Below are 27,045 nucleotides of genomic sequence, written 5' to 3' on the forward strand. Positions count from 1 at the left end.
TTCAGTTCGTACGCAATGTTGCTCATGTTCGTACGTACGAAATTTGTAGAGGAAAAGAAAACTCCTTCATTCTCTTATGCTACACACATAATTAACCATTTGGACACATTGTAAAAAAACAATAAAACTATGGTAAACAACATTTTGTGAGGAAAAAACAAAGAAACGATAGCATAAAAGTGGTTGAATAAGTTTTTCGTCTCTAAATAAATAGCGAATTTTGATTTTAATTCTTAAAAAATAAAACAACATATGCTTTCATTTTACCAAAAGAAATTGTTTCATTATTGGTCCCTAATATCTGATTCACGTTCATATTAATCTTTGAACAAACACTGAATTTAATCTTTGAACAACATGCTTTCATTTTACCAAAAGAAATTATTTCAGTGTTTGTGCAATATGCGTCTATGTTATTTTCATATATATGTTAAACATTTGTATGTCCATAATATATGTTAAAAAAATGTCAAGAATATGTCAAAGTAATATCCATTAGGGACTAAAATCAATCCAGAAAAACATAAAGAACTTAATGAAAAAAAAATCATTTTCCCCATGTTAATAACTTCGATTAAGAATAAATTTAAAATTGTTGAAACAAAAAAGAATGAATCTGCAAAAACAATCAAATCATCCATGTTATTAGCGTACAAGAACACTAAAATATCTAGAAATGTGATAAAACCTACAAATATAAGAAAACTAAAGTGTATGACATACTTATGCTTTCATATTTGTAACATTGTAGACGTTAAAGTTATTGTTTAATATGTACTTGATCGAAGCTAGTATACCAAACTTAATCTTTGAACAAACACTGAATTTAATCTTTGAATTTCATGGCTGTCCCAAAGTTAATAAAAAATCGCCACAGAAACTCTAATGTCAAGTACGACTATTGATGATCCTACGGAGGATTTAACAATAATGAAGATCTATTGTTGTTTGGAGATTACTCTTCTCACTTATAAAATTGTTTATTCACTATACTCAGTGACAGGTAACTACCGCTCAATATTTTTTAATAACATTTAACTATCATTGACACTTTTAAGATTTGAACCGACTTAAAAACACACACAAATGTTTTAATTACTCCTTAAAACTTGTGTCAAAAGCTAAAACATCAAAAGAAAAGGAAGGGAAGGAGTAGCTACTAGCTAGATATAGACAATTACCATTATGTACATCACATGGAAATAGCTACAGTACTATCAAATTACCATTCTAGAATTATAAAAAAAAAAAAAACAAAGAAAATCAACAACAGCAAGAGCAAACTAATGAAAGAAACTATTAAACTATTGAAGCATTAACAGCTTCATCATCATGAGAATTTTTTGAAGCAAAATCATTCCAAGATATGAAAGATTCAACATGTACACTTCCAAGCTTTGGCGTTCTTCCCAATCCGGTAAGCACAGTAAGCATCAACAACCGCATAAACAACTTGTTCATCACTCAAATCTTCATCATCCCAATCACTTCTTCCAATTTCACTTCTCAGTTCATCTTCCACATCATAGCCTAAGCATTTCTCAACTATTTCAGCCACCGAATCATGATCAAGGTCTTCCTTATCACCATCTTCATGCACAACTTGCACGTGATGACTCAGATCCAACGGTTTTTTATACATCCCTAACTGATGCACAGACGACTCCAGCTTCCGACGATCGGAATGGTTCCAGAAACCTACAAAAGTGTGATCAGGGTTGCGAAGAAACTCACGAAGTTTGCTTGGAATACGGTTAGCGTAAGCTAGTTGCAAGATTAAGCAACGTCGACCGACGCAGAGCTGTAAGGTGTCAGCAGGAGGATGTCGGCCGCCGGGAGTCCATTGAACGCCGAGGCCGACGACGAGACGGTTCCAGTAGACGAGGTTGCGACGGAGGTGAAAGGTGGTGTGAATCCACTGTCTGACGACGGAGGCGAGGTGTGTAACTGTAACGTCGATTTCGGTTCCGTGTAAGTTAACGGTGAAGCGGTGGTTACAGTGACGGTCGACGGTTATGACCATTTTGGAATTTTGTGTGATTGAAAATAAAGAAATGGAAGAGAAAAAAGGTCTTGGTGAGTGGATGTGTGCAGTGTGATTTTGATAGCAAACCAAAGCAACCTGTTATGCACTATATGTGGGAGAGAGACAGAGTTTGTATGAAGCTTCTAGTGCAAGTTTGAGTTTATTTTTTATATTATTTTTGTAATAACTTTGTTTTATTTTTCTATAATTATATTAGAAGTTTATTCCTAAATTCTTGTAAAAATAACTTTTTTTTCTAAATAAAATAAAATTGCATTGAAATAAGTTTATTTCTATATTTTTGGGGAATTAGCCACTTTAATCCCTAAATAGGTAAAGAGTAGTCACTTTAGTCCCTGAATGCAGAGAAATTGCAAATCAGTCCATGAATGTAGAATCTGTTGGTCAATTTCAAGGACTAAAGTGAGTAATAAAGTCTACATTCAGGGACAAAATTGACTAACGGAGTCTGCATTCAGAGACTAAATTGACTAACAGAATCTACATTCAGGGACTATTTTGCAATTTATCTGCATTCAGGGACTAAAGCGACGATTTTTTTCCTATTCAGGGACTAAAGTGACTAGTCTCCCCTATATTTTTACTTGCAAATATATTTTCTTATCAAAATTCTTTCTTTCTCAACCTTTACATTTGACTACATTTATGGTAAAAAACAACTAAAATAAACAAATTAAAAATGGTAAACATGTTTCAAAAGTCAAAGTGAGAAAAACAAGGTAATGTTATAATCTGGTGTAGCGATTTTTGCAAATAAAAAGTCAGAATAAATAACTTCAAATAATATAATATAGGAGAAACAAAGAGGCAGATAAAATTACACTAAAAAGTGAAGTTTCTAGTGATAAAATTATCATTTAAATCAGTTAAATTATCAACAATTTTAAAGATAGATCCAACTTTAATATCGTAACTCATAGTAAGTGTGCACCTAGAAACCGATCATAACCGCAAGGGTTGCTAAATTTATAAAAATAGAAAGAAAAAGAATCTGATAATTAGTAACCGAAAGAAAATAAAATGAAAAGGAATTTTATGTGCTAACCAAAAGAAAACAACAACAACTATCCTTAAATAAAAAAAAACATAATAATAATAATAATAATAAAAATGAAAATGAACTACCATAAAAAAATGAACTGATAATAATGAAAAGGAACTGCTATTAGAAAAGGATTTAGGATCGTAGCAAAAACAAGAGTGGCCTAGTAGTGAAAGTTGAAAAATATTGTCATATCCTATTGGGTTCAATTCTCTATAATATAAAACGAGGTTATCTTCACTAATGCTCAAGCGAGTTATCAACTGTTTGCAAGCATGAATAATACAGCCAAATTATGTATAATCATCGCTACCCGTATGAAAATACTCAACAATCATTTTGAAATCTAGAACAAAATTTGCATTATCAAATCAAATTAAAGGTTTGTCGTCCACTTAACAAATCTTTTTGCTTTGAAATTTAGTTTGGGAGTTTCTTTCTTACAAATTGTTTTTGTTTGAATTCTCTTGCAATAATTGAGTTGCAATAATTGAGGGACTATGCAATAAAAGAGATATATAAAGGCCTGGCCAATCCTTTCTTACAGCTTGAGCATTGTTAGTAGCTACCACTGATACTGTATTTGTCGTTATATTTAATTCATTACATGTTAAAAAATTCTAATTTGTTATAAAAAAGATTATCATAATTTTCTTAACATGTCTGTTAAAAATCATTTGAAAATATAAAAGTTTAAGTATAACTAAACAAATTTTAATTTTCTTTTTTTTTTTTGGTACAAAAACAAACAAATTTTAATTTAACAGAGACCAACACATACTTTTAGTCCTTGTAAAATTACCAATTAAGACACAAATTGCAAGAAACTAACTTAGGGTTGTTCTTGTAACGTTGCATATGTGATGATACTTCTGAGACTATTATGCATGCATTGCGAGATCTCCCCTTCTCTATGCGTATTTGGAGATTACTTGATGGATGATCTATAAGTCTTGAAATGAGGAGTTTTTTTTTCTTTCTCATAATAGGTGGACAAATTGACAAATTGAGCCTGTTTGAAACACTTCCTAAAAACTCTTTTTTAATTTTTAAAAACTTGAAAATTAAAAACTTGTTTGCTAAACTATTTTTAAAATTACAGTTTAAGAAACTGTTTTGAATTTTTTAGTCTTAGAGACTAAAAAACTAAAACATGTAAAAGGATAACCATTGTGAGAAGAGGACTTGTATATTTCAAAATCTGAAAACAAAAACTATTTTAAACAGACCATTTATTCGGCAAAAACTTGCCATTTGTTATAAGCTTCTTCAATGAACATAAACTTGCTTATATGTCCCTGAAATAAAACCAAGAGCTAGCTGAAGGCGAAATATACAATGACTTATAAGAATAATCATCAGAGTCATCCATTTTAGTGTTGGCTAATGGGTGCAAGATAATAGACAAGGTGTTAATGTTAAAAAAAAAAAAAAAAAACACAACAAAGCGAGAGAAAGGAGCAAGAAACGTTAGAGCAAAATAAAGAGAACGCACGCGCACACACACGACATTAAACATATAGGAACCGTAGGATAAACAAAAAAAAATTATGTTTAAATAAAGTAAATCTATATTTTAGTCAAATACTAATCTCTAATCACTTGCTAAAAAAGATAAAATCTCCATTATACAGAAAGTATAGCCATATAATTTGTCTAAAAAAAAAATATACCCACAGAAAGTCTATAAAAAAAAAAAAAGTTGTTGAGTGATTCAATCCTATACATATGCTACTTCTTTATTCAAAAAATACATACGTGCTACCTTGTCTTGATTGTGGGCATAACTGGATTGGTAGGAAAATCCACGACTAATTGTCCTCTTTAGATATTCTCATAAAGCTAAAATATGATATTGGTCCCTGCAAAATAGGTCAGTTTTAGTTTTGGTCCCTGCAAAAAAAAATTATAGTTTTTGGTCTTTAGATATTCTCAGAAGGCTAAAATATGGTATTGGTCCCTGCAAAATAGGTCAGTTTTGGTTGTGGTCCTTGCAAAAAAAAAAATTATAGTTTTTGGTCCCTGCAAAATAGGCCAGTTTTGGTTTTAGTCCCTGCAAAAAAAATTATAGTTTTTGTGATGATTTGTCACTTTTGTGCATATTGGGGCCAGGGACTATTTCCAAAAATAAAAAAATTTGCAGGGACCAAAAACTATAATTTTTTTTTTGCAGGGACTAAAACCAAAACTGACCTATTTTGCAGGGACCAAAAACTATAATTTTGTTTGCAGGGACCAAAACCAAAACTGCCCTATTTTGCAGGGACCAATACCATATTTTAGCCTTTTCAAAAACTATGATATGCAAATAAAATGATATTTTCAGAAATGTTAGATATATTCAGAAACTATGATATGCAAAATCCACGACTAATTGTCCTCTTTAGAAACAAGAAAAGAATCTTGTTGGATCAACCAAATAAAAACACTTTTGGTAGAATAATCAGCTGAAACAACATGTTCCCCAGCCAATAAATTATCAAGATTAAGATTAAGAACAAACTTTGAATTTCATACAGGAGTAAGTCGAATAGCAAACATATTAAAGTGGGTCAACCAACGAGGGCTCAAAATCGCTACTAACTTAATACAAAAGACTTAGCTAGGATTCATGGTAAAACACCGAAGGAGATTGATCCACCAGTAAAGTAATGAAAATCAAATGGTGTAATAATAGGTTGTATGTCGAAAAATACGGCTAACCTTGTCTTTCTAAATAGTCCAAACAATCAATCGATAACCAAATCACATGAAGAGCAGCACATAAAGTGACGGTAATTTCTAATGTTTTTTAAAAATAAATTTCTAATGTTATCCGTGTAGTTTATAATCTTTTAAGACAATCCTTGTCATTTTGATATTTTTAATTATCGTTTACATTAAGTTAACAATAAGAACACTTTTGAAATGACTCCTAAAAAAATACTTTAATTTTAAAATATGACATTTTTCTCCTATTCCCATTTGATTTGTTTTAACCTTTTAATTAATCAATTGAACAATAATCTCTCTTTGGGAAATAGAAGGAACCCATGTGGACGTGGTTGATAGTGAATTGGCTTTACTGCGAGGCTCGCCAACAAATCATTTCCAGCAATGGATGTAGTATTGCATTGAGAAATGATATTTTGACAACCATTTTTTGACAACTTTTGGACAATTTTCTCTCTCATACTCACATGATGTTGTTATCCTCTCTCTTCCTTTTTCTCTCTCCATTGTTTTTGACCAATAAGAAGTGAGAAAAACAAGGTTGTCAACAAAGTTGTCATCAAATGGATGTCAAAATATCATTACTCTATTGGAGAAGCATTTGCATTGTGGTACGTGGTGCAACGAAGGCTCATGTTCGTACGAAATTTGTAGAGGAAAAGAAAACTCCTTCATTCTCTCATGCTACACACATAATTAAGCATTTGGACACATTGTAAAAAAACCAAAAAACTATGGTAAACAACATTTTGTGAAGAAAAAAAAAAAGAAATGATAGGATAAAAGTGGTTGAATAAGTTTTTCGTCTCTAAATAGATAGCGAATTTTGATTTTAATTCTTAAAATATAAAACAACATGCTTTCATTTTACCAAAAGAAATTGTTTCATTATTGGTCCCTAATAGCTAATTCACGTTCATATTTATATCAAGAATTTTGATTCTTTTATGTTCTATGCGTCCATGTTATTTTCATATATATGTTCAACTTTTGTATGTCCATAATATAATATATGTTAAAAAAATGTCAAGAATATGTCAAAGTCATATTCATTAGGGACCAAAATCAATCCAGAAAAACATAAAGAATTTAATGAAAAAAATCATTTTCCCCCATGTTAATAACTTCGATTAAGAACAAATTTAAAATTGTTAAAACAAAAAAGAATGAATCCGCAAACAAAATCAAATCATTCAAGATAATAACATACACCACTAAAAATATCTAGAAATGTGATCAAACCTACAAATATAAGGAAACTAAAGTGTATGACATACTTATGCTTTCATATTTGTAACGTTGTAGACGTCAAAGTTATTGTTTAATATGTACTTGATCGAATCAAATATACCAAACTTAATCTTTGAGCAAACATTGAATTTAATCTTTGAATTTCATGGCTGTCCCAAAGTTAATAAAAATTCGCCGCAGAAACCCTAATGTCAAGTACGACTATCGATGATCCTATGGAGGATTTAACAAATACCCTTGTTAATAAAAATTAGCCGCAAAAACCCTAATGTCAAGTACGACTATTGATGATCCTATGGAGGATTCAACAATAATGAAGGTCTATTGTAGTTTGGAAATTACTCTTTTCACCTATAAAAATTGTTCATTCGTTACACTCAATAGCAGTTAACTGTCGTTCATTATTTGTTAGTCGCAGTTAACTACCGCTGACACTTTTAAGATAGATTAAACCGACTTAAAAAATGTTCGAACCAATTAAAAGTGACAGCGACAGCTAACTGTCGTTGAAAAATGTCAGGCGGCAGTTAACTACCCTTAAGTGCGGTGAATGAATAACTTCATTAGTGAGAAGAGTAATTGTCCATCCAATGCATGATTAAACTTTGAAAAATGTTAACTTGTGTCCTCAAGGCACAAGTTAGTGAGTCAAATGTAGAATCTTTTTAGTGGAATTCGTGTATTACATTTAATTTGTTGACTTTTAATTAATTGAATGCATAAATATTAATGAAATATTTCTATTTTAAGATTGCTTAATATGTGTCCTTAGAGCACAAATTAACATGACTCTTAGACTTTTGATTTGAGGTCGTGTTATTTAATTGTCCATCCAATGCATGATTAAACTTTTGATTTGAGGTCGTGTCATGTAATTATATCTCCTCTTTTCGTTCTCAGTATGTGGTGGTGGACATATTCATTTACTTGCAATGGAAAATAGTGAAACGTCTGATCAATCACAGTTTCAAACACAGTGGTTTGGAATTAGCTACTAGTTAGATATAGACAATTACCATTATGTGGCTTTTTTTCCTGTATGCCCTAGTTGTGAAATTTATATACCAATATGCCCTACTTGAAAAAAAAAACACCAAAGTGCCCTAGTTAAGTTGAACTGGTACGAGTACGCCATTTCATTTGGCGGACTTGTGGACATGAGTATGCCATTTCAAATGGCGGACTCGTGAAGCTTTTTTAACTTCTTTTTTTTTCGTTTTTTCTTTTTTTTTTGGTTGTTTTATATTATTTATTTATTTTATCAATTTTAATTAACATAAAAACATAAATTAAAAATATGGAAAAAAAAGTCTAATAAAATGCTTAGTAAAATATTACAAAAATAATATTATATTAATTAACATTAAAACATAACATAAAATGCATAAAAATTAAAAATTATTATGACAAATAAAAAACTACAAATGTCCGTCAGTGCCACATCCTCTACGTCTAATGTCACGAACAGGATATCGTGGTTCTTCCGGTTGTATGTTGTCCATAGATGATTGCACTGAAGAACTGCCTCCTTGAAGCATTCCATTAAATGACTGAAAAAATCCTCTTTCAACTTCAGTACCGTCTTGACGCCATACTTCGCGTAGAAAATCGTGATCGGCTGTGCCCCATGTAGCGTTTGATGATGGACTGGAAAAATTAAAATTATATGTCGGTGTAAAGTTATTATGTGGTTGGGTTTGTTGTGTAAAATGATGGTCGAAAGGTGTTCGGTTTGCATAGAAGGTTTGCGGGGTTTGGTTTGGGTAGAAGCTTTGGGGTGTTTGGTTTGTGATGAATTGGTTTTGTGGAGTTTGGTATGTGTAGAAATTTTGAGGGGTTTGATTTGCATTGAATTGACTTTGGGAGGTTTGACCTGTGTAGATGTTTTGGGGAGTATGGTTTGGATAGAATTGATGATGTGAGTTTTGGGGGTTTTGGTGTGGGTAGAAGTTTTGGCTGGTTTGGTTTGTGCATGTGCCATAGTTTTGTTGGGTATATGGAGGGTTATCAGAAAATGTTACTATGTCCATATTTGAAAGTTGTTGTGTTGTGGCGGACATATTTGGGACTTCAAAATTTTCTGGTGTATCATCTGGTGATTCAGGTTGTTGTGAACGTGGGTCCCTTAAATGTTTGTTGCTGGAAAGATATTTTGTATACGATTTAAACCAAAGCCTATACTCCCTCGTTGGTTTAACTTCATCTGCATAACGCTCGCCATGCAACACATAGTCATGACGATTTTCCCACATTTGGATTTCTTCAGGATATTTATGTTTCCAAGAAATCGTGTATTGCTGCCTCAGGTCAATTTCATGGTACTTCTTCATGCATGTTGGTTCATCTGGTGGTATATTTTGCGCGAGTCCAAATTGGAGTCGCACTCTATCTGATTGGTGCATTTCTACCAAGTGATAACAAAAAATATAAGTTTTGGAAGTCCATAGTTGACTGTCCTCTTCGCCCTCGTATGGAAGACTTAAGTAAGGCCTCCAAATAAACTGAAAAATAAAAATTGATTTAATATATAAGTTTAATTTAAATATTTTGCAATCATAATTAAGTAAAGATATGTTTTCTCACGTCTTTCTTAGTCATTTTATCGATCAATGCACGATATGAAGCCACTGAATGTCCAGGTGTTTTTGAGTGATCCAAGTTGACGGTACATGGTTATATGGTAAGTACAAAGGTACTTTGTTGTTGGCTGTTGCACAAGATGGTGAAAACCATATCTTTCCCATCGCCTTTGCACTTGTGGAAGGTGAGACAAAGGATGCCTGGAGTTTCTTTCTGAAACATTTGAGAAGGCACGTCACACCACAAAGAGATATTTGCTTGATTTCAGATAGGCATGAATCAATAAAAAGCGCATACAATGATCCGCAAAATGGTTGGCACGATACTCCAACAACCCATGTGTACTGTATCCGGCACATTGCACAGAATTTTATGCGGGCGATCAGAGATGGAGAACTTCGAAAGCAAGTTGTCAATATGGGTAATAATCACACTCTTATTATCATGAATTCTACATTTTTTTTATAACTTATCTAATTATTATTATTATTATTATTATTATTATTATTATTATTATTATTATTATTATTATTATTATTTTTATAATAATTTTGCAATGTAGGTTATGCATTGAACGAGCCTACATTCAAATATTACCGCAACAAAATCCGAGGGGAAAACGAAGAAGCTGTGAAATGGCTAGACAAAATACCCAAGGAAAAATGGACACAGGCATATGACAAAGGTGTACGCTGGGGTCACATGACCTCTAACCTTGCAGAGTCGATGAACAATGTGTTCAAGGGTATTCGCAACCTCCCTAAAACTGCTTTGGTCAAGTCAACCTATTATAGGCTTGCATCACTTTTTGCAGAGCGAGGAGAGAACGCGAATATCAGGTTAAAGACTAATCAAGCTTACACCGAGCATTGCATGAACACACTTAAAGCCGAAGTGATTAAGTCCCACACTCACGAAGTCAATCAGTTTGATCGAGAAATGCATACTTTTTCTGTCCGCGAAACTGTCGACCACAAGGAGGGAAGGCCAAAGGGAACTTTCAAGGTCGACTTGCATGCAGAGTGGTGTGATTGTGGGAAATTTCAGGCTTTCCATATGCCTTGTTCACATGTCATAGCTGCTTGTTCTAGTTTTAATCATGACTATCGAAGATATATCCATCCAATTTATAGCAGTGATCATGTATTCAACGTGTACAATACCAGGTTCGAAGTAATTCAACACCCTTCATATTGGATCCCATACGAAGGGGAAACTCTCTGCCACGATGAGACAATGCGAAGAGTGAAAAAAGGTCGTCCAAATAGTACTCGCATTATGACTGAAATGGACGCGGTGGAAAGAAATCCAAGAAAATGTGGAATGTGTCGTGAGACCGGACACTCACGAAAAAATTGTCCTCTTACTAGACAAAACTAGTTATTTTTGTGTAATTGATATTATATTGTACTATCTTTTAATGTAATAAATATTATTGTAATATTTTACTAAGCATTTTATTAGATTTTTTTTTCCATATTTTAAATATATGTTTTTATGTTAATTAAAATTGATAAAATAAATAAATAATATAAAACAACCAAAAAAAAAAGAAAAAACGAAAAAAAAAGAAGTTAAAAAAGCTTCACGAGTCCGCCATTTGAAATGGCATACTCATTTGGTGTTTTTTTTTTCAAGTAGGGCATATTGGTATATAAATTTCACAACTAGGGCAGACAGGAAAAAAAGCCCCATTATGTACATCACATGGAAATAGCTACAGTACTATCAAATCACCATTCTAGAATTAACAAAAAAAAAAAAAAAAGAAAGAAAATCAACGACAACAAAAGTAAACTATTGAAGCATAAACAGTTACATCAGCAAAATCATTGCAAGCTTTGAAAGATTCACTATGTACGTGTCCAAGCTTTGATGTCCTTCCCAATGCGATAAGCATAGTAAGCATCAACAACTGCATAAACAACTTGTTCATCACTCAAATCTTCATCATCCCGATCACTTCTTCCAATTTCACTTCTCAGTTCATCTTCCACATCATACCCCAAGCATTTCTCGACAATTTCAGCCACCGAATCATGATCAAGGTCTTCTTTATAACCATATGCATCCACAACTCCCACCCAATGCCTCAGATCTAACGGTTTTCTATACATCCTTAACTGATGAACAGACGACTCCAGCTTCCGACGATCGGAATGGTTCCAGAAACCTACAAACGTGTGATCAGGGTTGCGAAGAAACTCACGAAGTTTGCTTGGAATACGGTTAGCGTAAGCTAGTTGGAAGATTAAGCAACGGCGACCGACGCAGAGCTGTAAGGTGTCAGCAGGAGGATGTCGGCCGCCGGGAGTCCATTGAACGCCGAGGCCGACGACGAGACGGTTCCAGTAGACGAGGTTGCGACGGAGGTGAAAGGTGGTGTGAATCCACTCTCTGACGACGGAGGCAAGGTCGGTAACGGTAACGTCGATTTCGGTTCCGTGTAAGTTAACGGTGAAGCGGTGGTTACAGTGACGGTCGACGGTTATGACCATCTTGGAATTTTGTGTGATTGAAAAGAAAGAAATGGAAGAGAAAAAAGCTCTTGGTGAGTGGATATGTGCAGTGCGATTTTGATAGCAAACCAAAGCAACTGCACTATAATGTGGGAGAGAGAGTGTGTTTGTACGAAGCTTCTAGTGCAAGTTTGAGTTTATTTTTTATATCATTTTTGTAATAACTTTGTTTTATTTTTCTATAATTATATTAGAAGTTTATTCCAAAATTCTTGTAAAAATAACTTTTTTTCTAAATAAAATAAAATTGCATTGAAATAAGTTTATTTCTATATTTTTGGGGACTTACAGACTTTGGTCCCTTAACTTATTTTTGCGTTTCATTTTGGTCCCTTAACTTTAAACTGTCTCAATTTGGTCCCATAAGTATCTCTCCGTTTACCAAAGTGGTCCCTTCCGTTAGTTTCTTTCAAAAAACGTTAACTTTGGCAAGGTAAGCTTCCAGGTGGCACATTTGGAAGATATTAGCGTCGGCCTAGCCGAGGCTACACATCCTGCAATTCTGCACTTCATCACAAAACTTAAAAAAAAAAAAACCAATATATTATCTTCATCATCATCCAAAATTAACTCAAATAACACAAAATTGAATTAACTGCAGAAACCTTCAAGTCTCTTAAAAAAAATTGCAGAAACCTTCAAAAGATATGAAGGTGATGATGAACACAATTTAGCCAATCAAAGTTGCCGATGCATAATATTTATTCTCTTCAATTCTAAACTCAAATTCAAATTCACAAGGATACCAATAGCTTCACAACCAACAACATGTGAAGTAAAAGGACCTAACAAAGAACAAACCAAACCAACCCCACCATTTTTCAACACTGTTTTCCAGCACAAACTTGAGCAACAACAAGTTTTCTAAGATCTTTAAGAGCTTTGACTCTACTTCGACCCTTTACCTTTTTGAGTGTCTCCAATGATTCTAAAACTTAGATCCTGATCCAAGTGTGTGTGGTGGTGGTTGGATGGCGTGGTGGTTGTGACAGAGGCGATGATAGGAGTGGAGGAGGGAGGAGACGAAGTGTTCGTTGGATCTGAGACGACGTGGTGGTGGCGAGATGAGACAACGTGGTGGTGACGAAGTGTTGGAACGGAGGACAGAAGATCGTCATCACCATTGTGAAAGAGAGAATACGGCGGTGGTGAACGGGGCGGCGGTAATTGTCTAACGACGATGATGGTGGTTGTGACAGAATACAACAGCGATGACGGTGAAGAGGTGAAAGAGAGTGGATGCGATTGCGTTGGTGAGTGAAAGAGAAAGGAGCTGCAGTGAGAGGTTGGGATTGTTGTGGTGAGAAGAGAGACGAGGGAGAAGATAAGTGAGGAATGTTGGAAAGAGTGTTGCTCTTGTTGTTGTAATGATTTTTATTTTTATTTTTTGAGTTTTTTTTTGAGTTTTTTCATGAAATTTATTAATTTTGCTGGGTTTAGTTATGATGATGATGAATTTTCTGGGTTTGGGATTGTGTAGCCTCGGCTAAGCCGACGCTAATATCTTCCAATGTGCCACCTGGAAGCTTACCTTGCCAAAGTTCACGTTTTTTGAAAAAAAACTAACGGAAGGGATCACTTTGGTAAACGGAGAGATACTTATGGGACCAAATTGAGACAGTTTAAAGTTAAGGGACCAAAATGAAACGCAAAAATAAGTTAAGGGACCAAAGTCTGTATTTACCCTTAAAATTAAGTAAGGACTAAATTTACAAGATCGCTATTTTACAGGGACTAGAAACATAATTAACCCATTATATAATAAGGAAACAAATAAGTAGTTTCTTTACTACAGAGATATAATATTGTGTGTATTGTTAATCCCACATACTATTGTTGGTTCTGCATTTCTTAGACTTTGCTATGCCATCGTTACTGAAATCAAAGAACAAATATTAGTTCCTATTATATGATAAGTGATAAATTCCATCATATGCAGAATAGCTATAAAAGAGTAATAAAACAGTGCCTTTGTGTAGCAAATCTTAAGCAAAATTCTGAGGCAGAAGTGCTATCACTAATCCTAAAAATAAACAAAAGAAGCTAAAACTAAGGCAGTGATCTCAACATTCTGAGGCGACTTCATCATCTCTGTTCATCATTTAGGTCAACTTCAAAATCTGAACCCTCGGAAGAACCATCCGCTTGACTATCATTGCCCTCGCTCTCCTCTTCCTCGTCATTAACTACAATTTCACCGTCCCTTACCCTACCCCAAAGGCGCATGGCATCTAATTTTCCTTCATCAACCGAGCACAAGAAGGCAGCTTGAGACTTGGCACAATTGAAACCTTCGGAATACTGAAGGGCTTTGTCAGACAAGACCTGCTCAAGTTTCTTTTTCTCCTCAGTCAGATTGACCTGAGTGGATTTGTGCAGATCGCGCTCTTCCTTCAAAGCAGATTCTAAGTTGATTTTCTCCATGCACAATTTCTCTTGTTTGGTCTTCAAGTCAAACACTTCTTTTTTGAGCTTGTCTTGAGCTTTGTAAGCAACCTCCAGTTTTCGTTTTAAATCTTTAATCAGCTTATCCTCTTCATTCTCCTTAATCACCTTATCCACGCCATCTGAGATCAGATCTTGTTCCACCTCCTTCATAAGAGTTAAAGCACGTTCTTGTAGAACACGAGCTGCCGCAACCTTATCTTCGTTCCTTAGTTTAGCAAGATGCGTTCCACCAATTTCTGATGAAGACCAAATCCCAGCATCTATCAGACCCGGACTGAAAGGAACATCCACCATGGTTTGTGCCGGATCAACCGAAGGAACTTTGGAGGAAGGAACATTCCCTGCAGTGGCAGTTGCTACGGACCTCTGAATTCGACCAGCCGAGTCTAGCGGGACAGACGACTTGGTGACACGAGCTTGTTTATGAGGCAGGGGCTCGGCTGGGACCTTGGCTAGTCTTTTTCGCGTCATTTCCTTAAGCTGACTACCTGAAGGTGCGACCATGGTACTGTTGGGAGCAGAGGTATCAGCAATCGAACCCATAGAAGGTAGGAATTTCTCCAAGTCCTTTTTCTTAAGATCTTTTGTCATGTTGACTGCAACAACAGAAAACAAATATCATACGTCAAAAGAAACGAAGATAACAAGCATAACATAACATAAGAAACAAGACCCTCAAATGCACAACTTACAAAAATGGTGCATCAAAGCATCACGGTTTACATTTAGTCTTATCAACTTAGAACAATCAAATGTTGGTAAAAAGCTCAACCGTTGGACTTCATCCCGCTCAACCTCGTCCAATTGGTCAATCTCAAAGGTAGTATGGGGAACAGGATCGGTTGTCCAATGAAGGGGAAATCGAGGATTTCTCCCTTCATCGAGAAAAAATGGAGAACGAACTCTAAAGAACATGTTCTTCCATTTATTGAAGGAAGAACAAACCTTAAGCAACCGTCTCCCGGACCGGCCACTTGCAGAAATCCATCCCATCTTTCGAAAAACCTTAACTTGGAAGAAATAGAGAAACTTATTCGCACTAGGCTCAATACCAACACACGAACAAAGGATTTCGAAAGCTCTGATATAACCCCATGTATTAGGATGAAGTTGCGTAGGAGCAACATTTAGGGTAACCAAAACATCACATTGAAACTTTGAAAAAGGAAGTAAAATTGACAATTTCTCAAAGAGTGCCTTATACATATAAATGAACTTTGGTTCATTTTCATCTTTGTATTTCCAACAGACACGTTCTTCTTTGGAGCATGGATAACATACAATTTTTTTTTTCTGTGAAATCACGGGTCAGCTTAATTTTTTTCCGCAAATCGACTATAGCTTTGTTTGAGGTAAAGACTGAGTGGTGCTTCAAAACATGGGGACTGACCCATGATTCATAGTTTAGGATGTTAAAAGATGGAACATTTTTGAGAAGTCCTGCTTGTGAAAAAGAACTAGGTTTTGGTTGTGGTTTGGGATTTTGAGAGGGAAAAGGCTCTTCTACAGTGTTACTCATGACTATGTTTGGTTGAAATTTTTGCAACGAAAAAATGGGAAAGAAAGGTAATATTGAAAGAAAATAGAATGAAAGATAGAGAAATGTACCTGATGATTTAGGAAGCTAAGACAAGAAATAAGTCAAATGAAACCCCAAAAGTTATAATTAGTTGTGAGGAATAGTTACAACATGCCTTTTATAAAGGGCTTATTAACATTGCTTGCTTAGGAAGCTATCTAAACAAACATAACAAACTAAGCTAGTTTATCTAACTAACTTGTAACAAACTTCTAATCATGTGTTAACCCAAACAAACTTGGATTAAACACTAATCAAAACTGACTAAACTTAAATTAGAAACTAACAGTTCCCTTGTCTAATGTTCCTGTTTGCTTGTTTTTATAGATGAATAATGCCCCTTTCCTGCTTTGTTTAATTATTGTTGATGTTTTGTTCAATGTTAGTATTAGTAATTTTTGGTACAGAGAACGTGCAGTACTTGCTTTAAAATTCCCTTTTACATGTAATATGTGTTGCTTTTCATCTTTCTTTACTAATGTGTTTGTTATTTTTCTATTTTAGGTTATAGTTTGGCTTGTGCTTCGATGGATGGAGCCGTTGGAAGCTCTAGTATTGCCAACAAAAATGATACATGAAGGAAGATATTAAAGAGAAATCTGACTTTTATACTAATAATTTTCACACTTTTATTGTGTTTTGCATTCTTTTCTTAGTATTTTTATGTTCTCTGTAGTTATCATTTTATTCTTAGTATCTTTATTTTTTTTGGTGCTATTAAATAAATATTACTAGCAAATGAAGGAGCATTTCAAAAATGAGTTTAGTTTCTTGAACAATCATTCCACACGCCTAGAGACTAGACTCATCTCAGTCTTACCTTTTGTCGTATCCTTTTTTTAAACCAAAATATTATCCATTTATAGATGGAGCCTCGACCGCAGCTAGGTCTAGAGGGAAGTTATGAGCATTACGTTCATGCATAACTTCCATACCAAGGTTAGCACGGTTAATAATATCAGCCCAGGTGTTAATTACACGACCTTGACTATCATTATTTGTGGCCAGTGGCATCGGTTAGGCGTGGCAATGTGTAAGGTACCTTGTACCATGGTTAGGTATTGAAATATTTGACTAATTTTTACACAAAAATGTTTTAAAGGATACCAGAAGTGAAGTTCATGCCAAATTGGTGCAAAACAATGGAAGCACCTTTTTAAGCAAAATAAAATTACAGCCGTTAGAAAATATATAGGACCACGTCCTGGGATAAAAACTATTAAATTTTAATCATATATATAAAAAAAATTACATATATACTCTGTAATTATGCTTTACGCGATTTCAAATCCTAAAATCATTGAACAATCAACTCATTATCAATGTTCTTGAACACATCTTTCTAAATATGAACCACCGAACAATCGTTCATCCATTCATCTTCAATATTCTGAAGTAGAGCTTATCAACCATTTCATTAGTGATTAGACTAAACATTAGAGGTAAAAGCAGTCATACATTTTTTATTTAATGGATAGGAATGGGTAAATGGCACTGAGTTTTTCAATTTTTTGTTGGAATAGATTTAGCTAACAACGCAATCCAAGTCAGAAAAGAACTAAAAATTTGCATTGAGATTGAAGATAAAAAAGTTAACTTTGATATAGTTGTTAAAACAAAGTTTCTGTTACCTGACAGTTTCAATTCAACTAAGCATGAGCACCATCAATGTAGGTAGTATTAGTTGTGAGCAGCAAAGTGAATCATAAAATGAGCATGGAGAAGTTCCAAGAGATTCAACAAATCTCACTGAGGGTCCCAAATATGTTCAAATCTTTCAAGTAGTTACTACTGATACTGTATTTGTCTTTAAATACAATATCATATTTTTGTTCTAATCTCTGAACTATTTTAGTTTAAAAATAAAAAGGGCAACCCGGTGCACTGAAGCTCCCGCATACGCAGGGTCCGGGAAGGGGTCCCACCATTTTAGTTTAAAAATAGAACAAATTTAATCCTTGGAAAATACTATTTAACATAGAATGTGTCTATATGAAAAAGTGACATATAGTAGACTTGATTTTATTATAAATGAGAACCTGTATAAACTAATTGAAAAAATAATCACAGAGATTACTCGTAATCTTCCACTAAAAGAAAAATCGTAATGTGACTGAATTTTACATAAATCACAAATAGAATCTTTATATAGCAAAAAATACAAGTTCAAATTATAGGTTCTTCATATAGCACAAGCAGAATAAATTTAGGTTTTTGATATAGCACAAACAATTTACAAGTTCTAAAAGAAAGGATCCATAAAAACAAAGCGAAGCAATTTTAGATTTCTATATACTTCAAAATTTTCCAAATCATTGAGGATACTGAACTTTTCTATCAATTTATCAACACTTTGTAAAAATATGATCAGCAAAAACAAAAATATGCAATGCACAAAGCAATTATTAGAGACAAAGCTCAACAGGCACCAAACAAAAAAATATGAAACAAATACAAAAATAGACTCTGTTCAAGGTGCAAAATATAAAGGTAGATGTGTATTTCTTAAAAGTTCAAGGCGTGCAGAGATCTATATTCTAACAGCAGCACTATTATTTTACTTTTCAAATTTAATATTAATCCATCAATACTTAGATTCTATACAACAATAACAATAACCAAGTTTTATGTTGACTACATGGATCAAATGACGCCATAATATTTTATCATATATCATACCCCTATCCAAAAGTCAAACAAATTGAATTTTAAGTTGAAAGTACTTACAGCACCCAATGAGCTATCACAAAAGTCCCACCAGCAAGAAGTTCCACATCTGCTGCATGGATTGGACTAAAATCAATAAGAACTGCAGAGCCTGATGTTCCCATGACAGAGATTCAGTGTTATCAAGTATTGGCCATGGTGCGAATCGGTGGTGGTTTTTGGATTCAGTGTTATCAAGTATTGGCCATGGTGCAGAGCCTAATATTGTTTATATTGTTTTTTTTTTTTTTTTTTTTTTGAATCGGCAAAATTTATTCACGTCGAGTTATACTAAAACCGTACCACTCGCGGAAAAAACGAAAAGGGACATACATAATCCGGTGCCGTACATAGGCGGAACACCGTAAACAATCAAAAACCCCTGGAACCGCAAAATTCCAAACCAAAACAAAATCCCAACTAGTCCTGAAGCTAAAATATACTAGGTGTTAAAACTATAGCAGCCACCGAAAAAGGTTTGGCAGTACACTACAGCCCAACCAAGCATAGCATTGCTTCAAACAGGAGGTCCGTAACTAAAACCATGCGCTTACATATCAGCTAGCAGAACACCAGAGAATTAAACAAAGCCAAAAATAATTGTTAATCCCACATACTATTGTTTCTTCTGCATTGCTTAGATTTTGCTATGCCGTTGTTACTGCAATCAGAGAACAAACATTAGTTCCTAATATGACAAGTGATAAATACTATCATGCAGAATAGCTATAAAGAGTAATAAAATAATGCCTTTGTGGAGAAAATCTTAAGTAAAGTTCAGGAGAGTTACTTTCATTGTAGAGAGTTACTATTTCCACAATAAAGGAAGTTCAACCACGAGTTAGTAGAAGTGCTATCACTAAAAATAAACAAAAGAAGCTAAAATTAAGGGTTGTTATTTTCAGGGAAGTGATCTCAACATTCTGTGGCGACTTCATCATCTCTGTTCATCATTTAGGTCAACTACAAAATCTGAATCCTTGGAAGAACACTCCACTCGACTATCACTCCACTCAACTATCATTGCCCTCGCTCTCCTCTTCCTCGTCATCAACTACGATTTCACCGTCCCTTACCTTACCCCAAAGGCGCATGGCATCTAATTTTCCTTCATCAACCGAGCACAAGAAGGCGGCTTGAGACTTGGCACAGTTGAAGCCTTCGAAATACTGAAGGGCTTTGTCAGACAAGACCTGCTCAAGTTTCTTTTTCTCCTCAGTCAGATTGACCTGGGTGGATTTGCGCAGATCACGCTCTTCCTTCAAAGCAGATTCTAAGTTGATTTTCTCCATGCACAATTTCTCTTGTTTGGTCTTCAAGTCAAACACTTCTTTTTTGAGCTTGTCTTGAGCTTTGCGAGCAACCTCCAGTTTTTGTTTCAAATCTTTAATCAGCTTATCCTCTTCATTCTCTTTAATCACCTTATCCACGCCATCTGAGATCAGATCTTGTTTCACCTCCTTCATAAGAGTTAAAGCGCGTAGCTGGTGCGCTAGGGCTGCCTCAACCATATCTTCTTTCCTCGGTTTACCAACATGTGTTCTGTCAATCTCTAAGGAAGACCAAACCCCATCATCTATCATACCCGGACTGAAATGAACATCCACCATGGTTGGTGCCGGATCAACCAAAGGGACCTCGGAGGAAGGAGCATTCCCTGCAGTGGCAGTTGCTACTGACCTCTGAATTCCACCAGCTGAGTCAAGGGGGGCAGATGACCTGGCGACACGAGCTTGTTTATGAGGCAGGGGCTCAGCTGGGACCTTGGCTAGTCTTTTTCGCATCTTTTCCTTAAGTTGACTGCCTGAAGGTGCGGCCATGGTACCGTTGGGAGCTGAGGTATCAGCAATCGAATCTGTAGAAGGTAGGTATTTCTCCAAGTCCTTTTTCTTAAGCTTTTTTGTCATGTCTACTGCAACAACAGAAAACAAATATCAAAAGTCATATACATACGATAATTGAAATGAAGATAACGAGCATAACATAACCAACAAGCAAAACCCTTGAATGTGCAACTTACAGAAAAAAAGCATCAAAGCATCACGGTTTACATTAAGTCTTATCAAGTCAGCACAATGAAACACTGGTAAACAGCTCAACCGTTGGACTTCATCTCGCTCAACCTCATCCAATTGATCAATCTCAAAGGTATTATAGGGAACAGGGTCAGTTGTCCAATGTAGGGGAAATCGAGGATTTCTCCCTTCATCGAAAAAAAATGACGAATAAACTCTAAAGAACGTGTTCTTCCAATCCTTGTAGGAAGATTCAAAAGCAGTAAACAACCGTCTCCCTCGCCGGCCACTTGCAGAAATCCATCCCATCTTTCCAAAAACCGTCACTTTGAAGAAATAGAGAAACTTTTTCGCACTAGGCTCAATGCCAACACAAGAACAAAGGATTTCAAACGCGCTTATAAAACCCCATGTATTAGGATGAAGTTGCGTAGGAGCAACATTTATGGCACCCAAAACATCACATTGAAACTTGGAAAATGGAAGTGAAATTGACAATTTCTCAAAGAGAAACTTATACATATAAATAAACTCTTGTTCATTTTCATCTTTGTGTTTGTGTTGCCAACACACACGTTCTTCTTTGGAGCATGGAAAACATACAATTTTATCTTCTGTGGAATCATGGGTCAGCTTAATTTTTTTCCGCAAATCAACGATATCTTTGTTTGAGGTAAAGACTGAGTGGTGCTTCAAAATATTGGGACTGACCCATGATTCATAGTTTAGAATGTTAAAAGATGAACCTTCTTCATCATTATTACCCTTGTTAGGGTTTCTTTTAGGAGGAACTACATTTTTTAGTTGTTCTGTTTGAGAAGAACAAGGTGACCAAGTTTCAAATGAAGAAGAACTAGATTCCGACAGAAAAATACTAGGTTTTGGGTTCGGAGAAGGAAAGAGCTCTTGTACACTGTTACTCATGACTAAGTTTGGTTGAAATGTTTGCAAAGAATGGTAATAGTGAAAGAAACTAAATAAAAATAAAAAGATGGAAAAATATACCTGATTGATCTATGAAGCTTAAAAGGGACTACGAAAAAAGAAGGTGGAAGAAGACAGCCAAGCAAGCAAGGAACTCAAATGAAACCCAGTAGGAAATCTATCCATGGCGTGACTACAAATGAACTTTTTTTTAAACGAGTATCACTATAATTAATTATTTTCAAGATTGTTTGCATCTATATCTCTCTAAATGGAAAAGATGGAGAAACGATTAAATTGAGAGGATCTTAACTCAAGATAAGATGAGTTTTTTAAACGTGAATATGTTAGTCAAAATAATCTTTATTGATAAAATATTATGTTAGTACTGTAATATTAGTCTCTCGATATATAATGTCATATCAATTTTTATAAGTAATTACGATGGAGTGATATCCGATGAATAAAAAAGGACTTACATTTAGTTTCCATTGATTTGGAAAATAGATTTTGTGGAAACCCCTAGAGAAGAAAGGGGAATTATGATTGCTTATATTAGAGACTTAGAGTTATCAAGGATATCTATAAAGGAGCTTCAACTAGTGTGAAGACTTAAGATGAGGCTACAAATAATTTTCTCGTACCAATAGGATTGCATCAAGGGTCAACTATAAGCCTTTATCTTTTTACTTTATTTTGGATGTACTTGTGGAATACATCCAAGAGTTAGCACCAAGATATGTGTTTTTTGCATAAGATGTTGCTTGTAGAGTCGAGAGAGGAACTGAATGGGAGGTTAGAGACTTGAAGACAAGCATTGGAAGTGTATGGTTTCCGCCTGAGTAGAAGCAATACAGGGTATATGTAATGTAACTTCAACAAAAGACGAAGTAGTTCTACCTAAGATCTAGGTGAAAGTTGGAGATCATATCATACCCCAAGTTACAAGGTTTAACTATCTTGGGTCCATAGTACAAAATGATGGAGAAATAGAAGTAGATGTAAATAATCGTATTTAAATTGGATGGGTGAAATAGAGAAGAGCCTCAAGTGGTTTATTTGAAATGAAAGTACTATTTAAGTTGAAAGAAAAATTATACCGGACAGATGTCAGACCAGCGATGTTGTATGGTACAGAGTGTAAAGCAAGTGTAGCGGAGACAAGTATCTTGTGTAAAATGTGTGGTCAGACAAGACCAAACAGGATTAAGAATGACATCGTTAGAGAGAATTGGGGTAACACTTACAATCGAAAAAGATAATAGAAAATAGGCTCATGTGGCTTGAGCATGCATAAAAAAGGCCAGTAGATGTTGTAGTAAGAATAGTAGATCATATGGAGGAAAATCATATCAAAAGAGGTAGAGAAAGACCTAAAATAACTTTCAGAGAAATTATATTATAAAAGATTTAGAGATTAATGAGTTGGATTCAAATATGATTTATGATAGAACAATGTGGCATAATTTGATCAATATAGTCAATTATAGAGATTAAGATTGGTTGTTCTTGTATAAGTTATCTTAGTTTTTTTTAGTAGAGATAGGTTAACCAAAATTAATTATTATTTTTCACCAATGTATACATTAATCTAATGGTTTTTCATGAAAACACTAGAAAAATTTAATTAACAAATGAATTGGTGATAAATGATAATGTTCTTACTCAGTGCTACCATCATAACTCCAATTTGTCCATCCTTCCGGGACAATGGTTTTGGAGAGGTATGTCTTAGCAAAAATGACCCTAGAATAAGGACCTTTAGCCCTTCCTAAGTACACACCACCAATGCCATAAACTTTGCCTTTGATAAATATAAATCCACTCATCTCACTTTCATTTTCTCTATTTGCAGCTGTAATTGACCCACGAATTGTTATCCTTTTGTCATCAACCACAAATATCTCACAATTCTGCATAAAAAAAATAATCATAATCATTAATAAATATTTATGAAAATTAAGTCACGATATAGAAAAGAGATGTGACGATGAACTCACTTGGAAGATGGTTCTGCCACGACCAAATATGAAATCAATGGAGCCTTGAATGTAACAAGACTCATAGTAATGTCTACCTTTGTTTTCAAAGAGTGTGTTGTGTGTACTGTAAAATGCACAATGATAAAATGCTGCTTTTTCCGCTGCCAAAAATGTTGCAACGGATTGATTTTGTGAAGTATAGGCTATCCCTGTAGGTGCATCATTCTGTAATACAACAACATCGAAAAAATTGATAAGTGTTACTTCTTTTCATAATTAGAATATTCATATTAATAATGATGACGACGACAACGGTAAGAATAGTAATATAAACTACTAGAAAAATTTAAAATACCCGCAAAAATTAGATATTATTAATTAAAACATATCTTTGATTCGGTCGCAAAGCGTTAAAGACGCTAAAATTAGATAATAATTTAATTTCTTCCATATCTAATTATTTTTGTTGGTAATTCAAAAATTTCTGGTATACAATATTAATAGAAACCTAAGATTCAAAAAACTTATATAATTAGAAAGTATGAAGTTACCTTGAAGCTAATTCCAAAGGCAATGAAATCGGAGGCTTCAACTTTGAAGGTGGCAGAAGCTATGTTATCAGAGGAGCTTTCAGACCAAACAATGGCAGTTTTTCCTCTTCCATTTCCTCTCATAAATATATAACGCTTATTCTTTGGTATGTGCACTTTTTCTCTTCACATTATCAAAATTAAAATGTAATCAATAAAATAACTATTTAACTTGATAGGTAGCATATATTTTAATTGATAAATACAGGTATGATCAATGGTAAAATTATGATAATAGTTAATGAATATATGTTACCTAATGATAGTTAAATTTTACCTATATACTCCTTTTCTAATATGAACGATGACCCAATTAGAATTTTCTTCAGGAATTGAATCTATGGCAGCTTGGACTGATATAAAGTCTCCATTTCCATTGATATCAACTATAATAGTGCGATTAGTTCCTACCTTTTGTGTTAACATAGGTGAGTCTATGACTGTTTTTACATCAAAGGCAAGAGCACACTATGGTATAAAAAGCAAGATAAAAATGAGAATTTTAATTGTGATTGTTGAAAAAGAAATAGACAAATAAGATGAAGAAGAAAAAGTCATGTTTTGAGGCTTATTGAGAATTTGTGGTTAATTAGATATTGAGGTTTCTTGTGGTTTAATATTATGTGATCAGACACGAGAAATGAGAAGGTTTATAAAAGTGCAAGGAGATTGATTTATTTTTGGAGTTAAGATATTAGGAAGGTAAAATTGAGCGTTAATGAATTAAAGATTATTTGGGTTGGTTTTACAGTTCTCTCTATATTGGAGGACGTTCAGAAGTTCGAAATTTTGGTTGCATGAGGAAAAGTTGTTAGTATATTTTGAGGTGTGTAGCAACTTTATTTTTGTAGCTTATAGCTTTGTGAGTTTTTGGAACATATTATTCAATAAATGAAAAACACATTTTTTTTTTTTTTAAAAAAAGTATAGAGGACAACTTACTTATCAAAATATAAAATTAATTCAGAAAAATATATAATACTAATAACTAATGAAATGTGTTTTTTATAATGAAATTATCTTTCCACAAAAACAAAATTTAACAAATACACCTAACTCCTTAATTTATAAACATAATTGTTAATTTATTGATTTGGAAAACATATGCATCAAAACCTTTTAATTGATGAAAACACATTTTAGGTTGGTTGGCTATATGGAGAGAAGCATACAACCTTGCCAAGTTGGTTGATAGTGTGTTGGACGGGTTTGGATAAGACGGTATGGGTTATGAAGAAGATTACTTTGAGGAGTATGGGTTTGGATAAGACGGTATGGGCTATGAAGAAGTTGACTGACACTGTTTTCAAGTGCATTACATTGTTTCCAAAGGTAGATTGTGTGCTAAAGATGGTTTGTGGCACCAAAACCTCTTAGAACTGTTGTGTGGAGAAGGTTCTGTTGTGGCAAAAGATCTTATATCATGTGTATCATTTTGGTGGCCAACCTCTGGCTATAGGAGGAAGATCCCCCAATGAGTTTACAAGTCTAGCGTCTTCACCCTTGACACTGTTATTTAAGCCTAATGGTGGGTGCATCCTATTGAAGTTGCTACCATTTGAATGTGTATGGTATCAAAGGTTGCTATGAAAGGAGTCGATAAAGATGTGTGTCCATAAGTCATAATTCAACAAGGTTTTATACTTTGACTGGAATTGACTTGAATAACAAGGTTTTGTTTATTCGAATTACATGCCCACCTGATAAACCTGAGTGTACTTTGTCATTTACACTTGTTGTTGTGTTCCACTATCTTGATGAAGACGATTGTAAATTTTATCAATTTAATACTTATATCCTACATACTTGAATACACAATTACCAGAAACATTGTTCCTTTCATGTGCTACCATGAAAACATCAACTGTGATATTGTTTCTAAACCAACTTTATTCTTACAATCTCCTTTTTTATGACAAAAAACAAGCAATTTTTTGAGCAATTTTCTTTACTTAACATGGATGGATATTCTCCCCGAGTATGATCCCATCTGGAGCCTTGACATTGAGTGTGCGCATCTACTATGTCTTTGATACTTTAACTAGAGTCAAATTGAATCGACTGTCTAGCACACAGTTATTTAAGTACATACTCTGGTAGTTCTAAGACAAGAGGTGAAGTGTCTAAAGACGAGGAGTGAAGCATCTAAGGACATGTAGTGAATCGATACGTCTAAAGAATTGAAGCGAAGCGTCTGGTAGTGGGTCGATCCTCTAGTTAAAGCAACAAGAGTCATCTTCCTCCGCTGATAGGATACTTTAAGGGCATCAAATATGTTATTGGACATATCATCATTTGAAGGTCAAACAACCTATGATCAAAGATGTTAACCTTTAAATAACCGTTTTCATCAAAGATTCTCCGGGACGTCATTTTTGGAAATCATCATGGTATAATCAAGCCAAATACTTTGTGTGTAGAAGCAAAAGCTGAAGAATGAAAGACAAGAAGGATTTTTACCTATCGCCGCACAACAATTTGTATGTCGGTTTTACCCAAAAATAATTATAAAATTCACATGAACTTGTGTGATACCAAAGTCGTTCAACAGATGATACTATTTTGAGTGTGGAGAGGTGAATTCTTTGAACATGTATTGATCTTTCCAAGTAAATAATGAAACAATAACAGAGAGATCATATTGCGAGGA

At 34.3% G+C, this 27,045-nt stretch overlaps 5 protein-coding genes, 1 long non-coding RNA gene and 2 pseudogenes across 10 annotated transcripts; 2 read left to right on the plus strand and 6 right to left on the minus strand.

Annotated features, from left to right (window-relative positions):
- Positions 1 to 1,159: 1,159 nt before the first annotated feature.
- Positions 1,160 to 2,158, minus strand: LOC146945221 (uncharacterized). Its single transcript, XM_085743564.1, has one exon. It carries the CDS (start codon positions 2,021 to 2,023, stop codon positions 1,376 to 1,378), a length of 648 nt encoding a protein of 215 aa, XP_085599690.1. The 5' UTR covers positions 2,024 to 2,158; the 3' UTR covers positions 1,160 to 1,375.
- A 5,874-nt stretch (positions 2,159 to 8,032) lies between these two features.
- On the minus strand, positions 8,033 to 12,281 carry LOC146945222 (uncharacterized). The gene is made up of 2 exons (XM_085743567.1): positions 11,335 to 12,281; positions 8,033 to 8,078 (listed from the first exon to the last, which is right to left on the minus strand). Exon 1 carries the CDS (start codon positions 12,128 to 12,130, stop codon positions 11,486 to 11,488), a length of 645 nt encoding a protein of 214 aa, XP_085599693.1. The 5' UTR covers positions 12,131 to 12,281; the 3' UTR covers positions 8,033 to 8,078; positions 11,335 to 11,485.
- Positions 8,387 to 9,703, minus strand: LOC146945223 (uncharacterized). Its single transcript, XM_085743565.1, has 2 exons — positions 9,636 to 9,703; positions 8,387 to 9,553 (listed from the first exon to the last, which is right to left on the minus strand). The coding sequence occupies exons 1-2, from the start codon at positions 9,648 to 9,650 to the stop codon at positions 8,471 to 8,473; spliced, it is 1,098 nt and encodes a 365-aa protein (XP_085599691.1). The 5' UTR covers positions 9,651 to 9,703; the 3' UTR covers positions 8,387 to 8,470.
- Positions 9,712 to 11,087, plus strand: LOC146945224 (uncharacterized). Its single transcript, XM_085743566.1, has 2 exons — positions 9,712 to 10,053; positions 10,195 to 11,087. The coding sequence occupies exons 1-2, from the start codon at positions 10,005 to 10,007 to the stop codon at positions 11,010 to 11,012; spliced, it is 867 nt and encodes a 288-aa protein (XP_085599692.1). The 5' UTR covers positions 9,712 to 10,004; the 3' UTR covers positions 11,013 to 11,087.
- A 1,746-nt stretch (positions 12,282 to 14,027) lies between the features above and the next one.
- Positions 14,028 to 16,687, minus strand: LOC146945225 (uncharacterized; annotated as a pseudogene).
- On the plus strand, positions 15,775 to 16,877 carry LOC146945226 (uncharacterized). Its single transcript, XR_015026273.1, has 2 exons — positions 15,775 to 15,906; positions 16,683 to 16,877. It is a non-coding gene; the product is annotated as an uncharacterized LOC146945226 (long non-coding RNA).
- Positions 16,878 to 18,343: 1,466 nt separating this feature from the next.
- Positions 18,344 to 22,029, minus strand: LOC146945227 (uncharacterized). 4 transcript variants are annotated; one of them, XM_085743570.1, is made up of 3 exons: positions 20,905 to 22,029; positions 19,961 to 20,796; positions 18,344 to 19,545 (listed from the first exon to the last, which is right to left on the minus strand). In XM_085743570.1, exons 1-3 carry the CDS (start codon positions 21,821 to 21,823, stop codon positions 19,543 to 19,545), a joined length of 1,758 nt encoding a protein of 585 aa, XP_085599696.1. In that variant the 5' UTR covers positions 21,824 to 22,029; the 3' UTR covers positions 18,344 to 19,542. The 4 variants fall into 4 exon arrangements, 3 of the variants coding, with proteins under 3 accessions (XP_085599696.1, XP_085599695.1, XP_085599694.1); XR_015026271.1 differs by having other exon boundaries at positions 18,349 to 19,545; positions 19,675 to 20,796; positions 20,905 to 22,028; XM_085743569.1 differs by lacking the exon at positions 18,344 to 19,545 and having other exon boundaries at positions 19,608 to 20,793; positions 20,905 to 22,028.
- A 1,455-nt stretch (positions 22,030 to 23,484) lies between these two features.
- On the minus strand, positions 23,485 to 25,252 carry LOC146945228 (putative pectinesterase 67; annotated as a pseudogene). The gene is made up of 4 exons (XR_015026272.1): positions 24,673 to 25,252; positions 24,357 to 24,519; positions 23,824 to 24,030; positions 23,485 to 23,736 (listed from the first exon to the last, which is right to left on the minus strand). The product of XR_015026272.1 is annotated as a putative pectinesterase 67 (transcript).
- Between the last annotated feature and the right edge of the window lie 1,793 nt (positions 25,253 to 27,045).

This window comes from Medicago sativa, chromosome 2, assembly GCF_051527215.1.
Source record: "Medicago sativa cultivar Bolivia chromosome 2, Bolivia_mono, whole genome shotgun sequence".
Classification (NCBI taxonomy): Eukaryota; Viridiplantae; Streptophyta; class Magnoliopsida; order Fabales; family Fabaceae; genus Medicago; species Medicago sativa.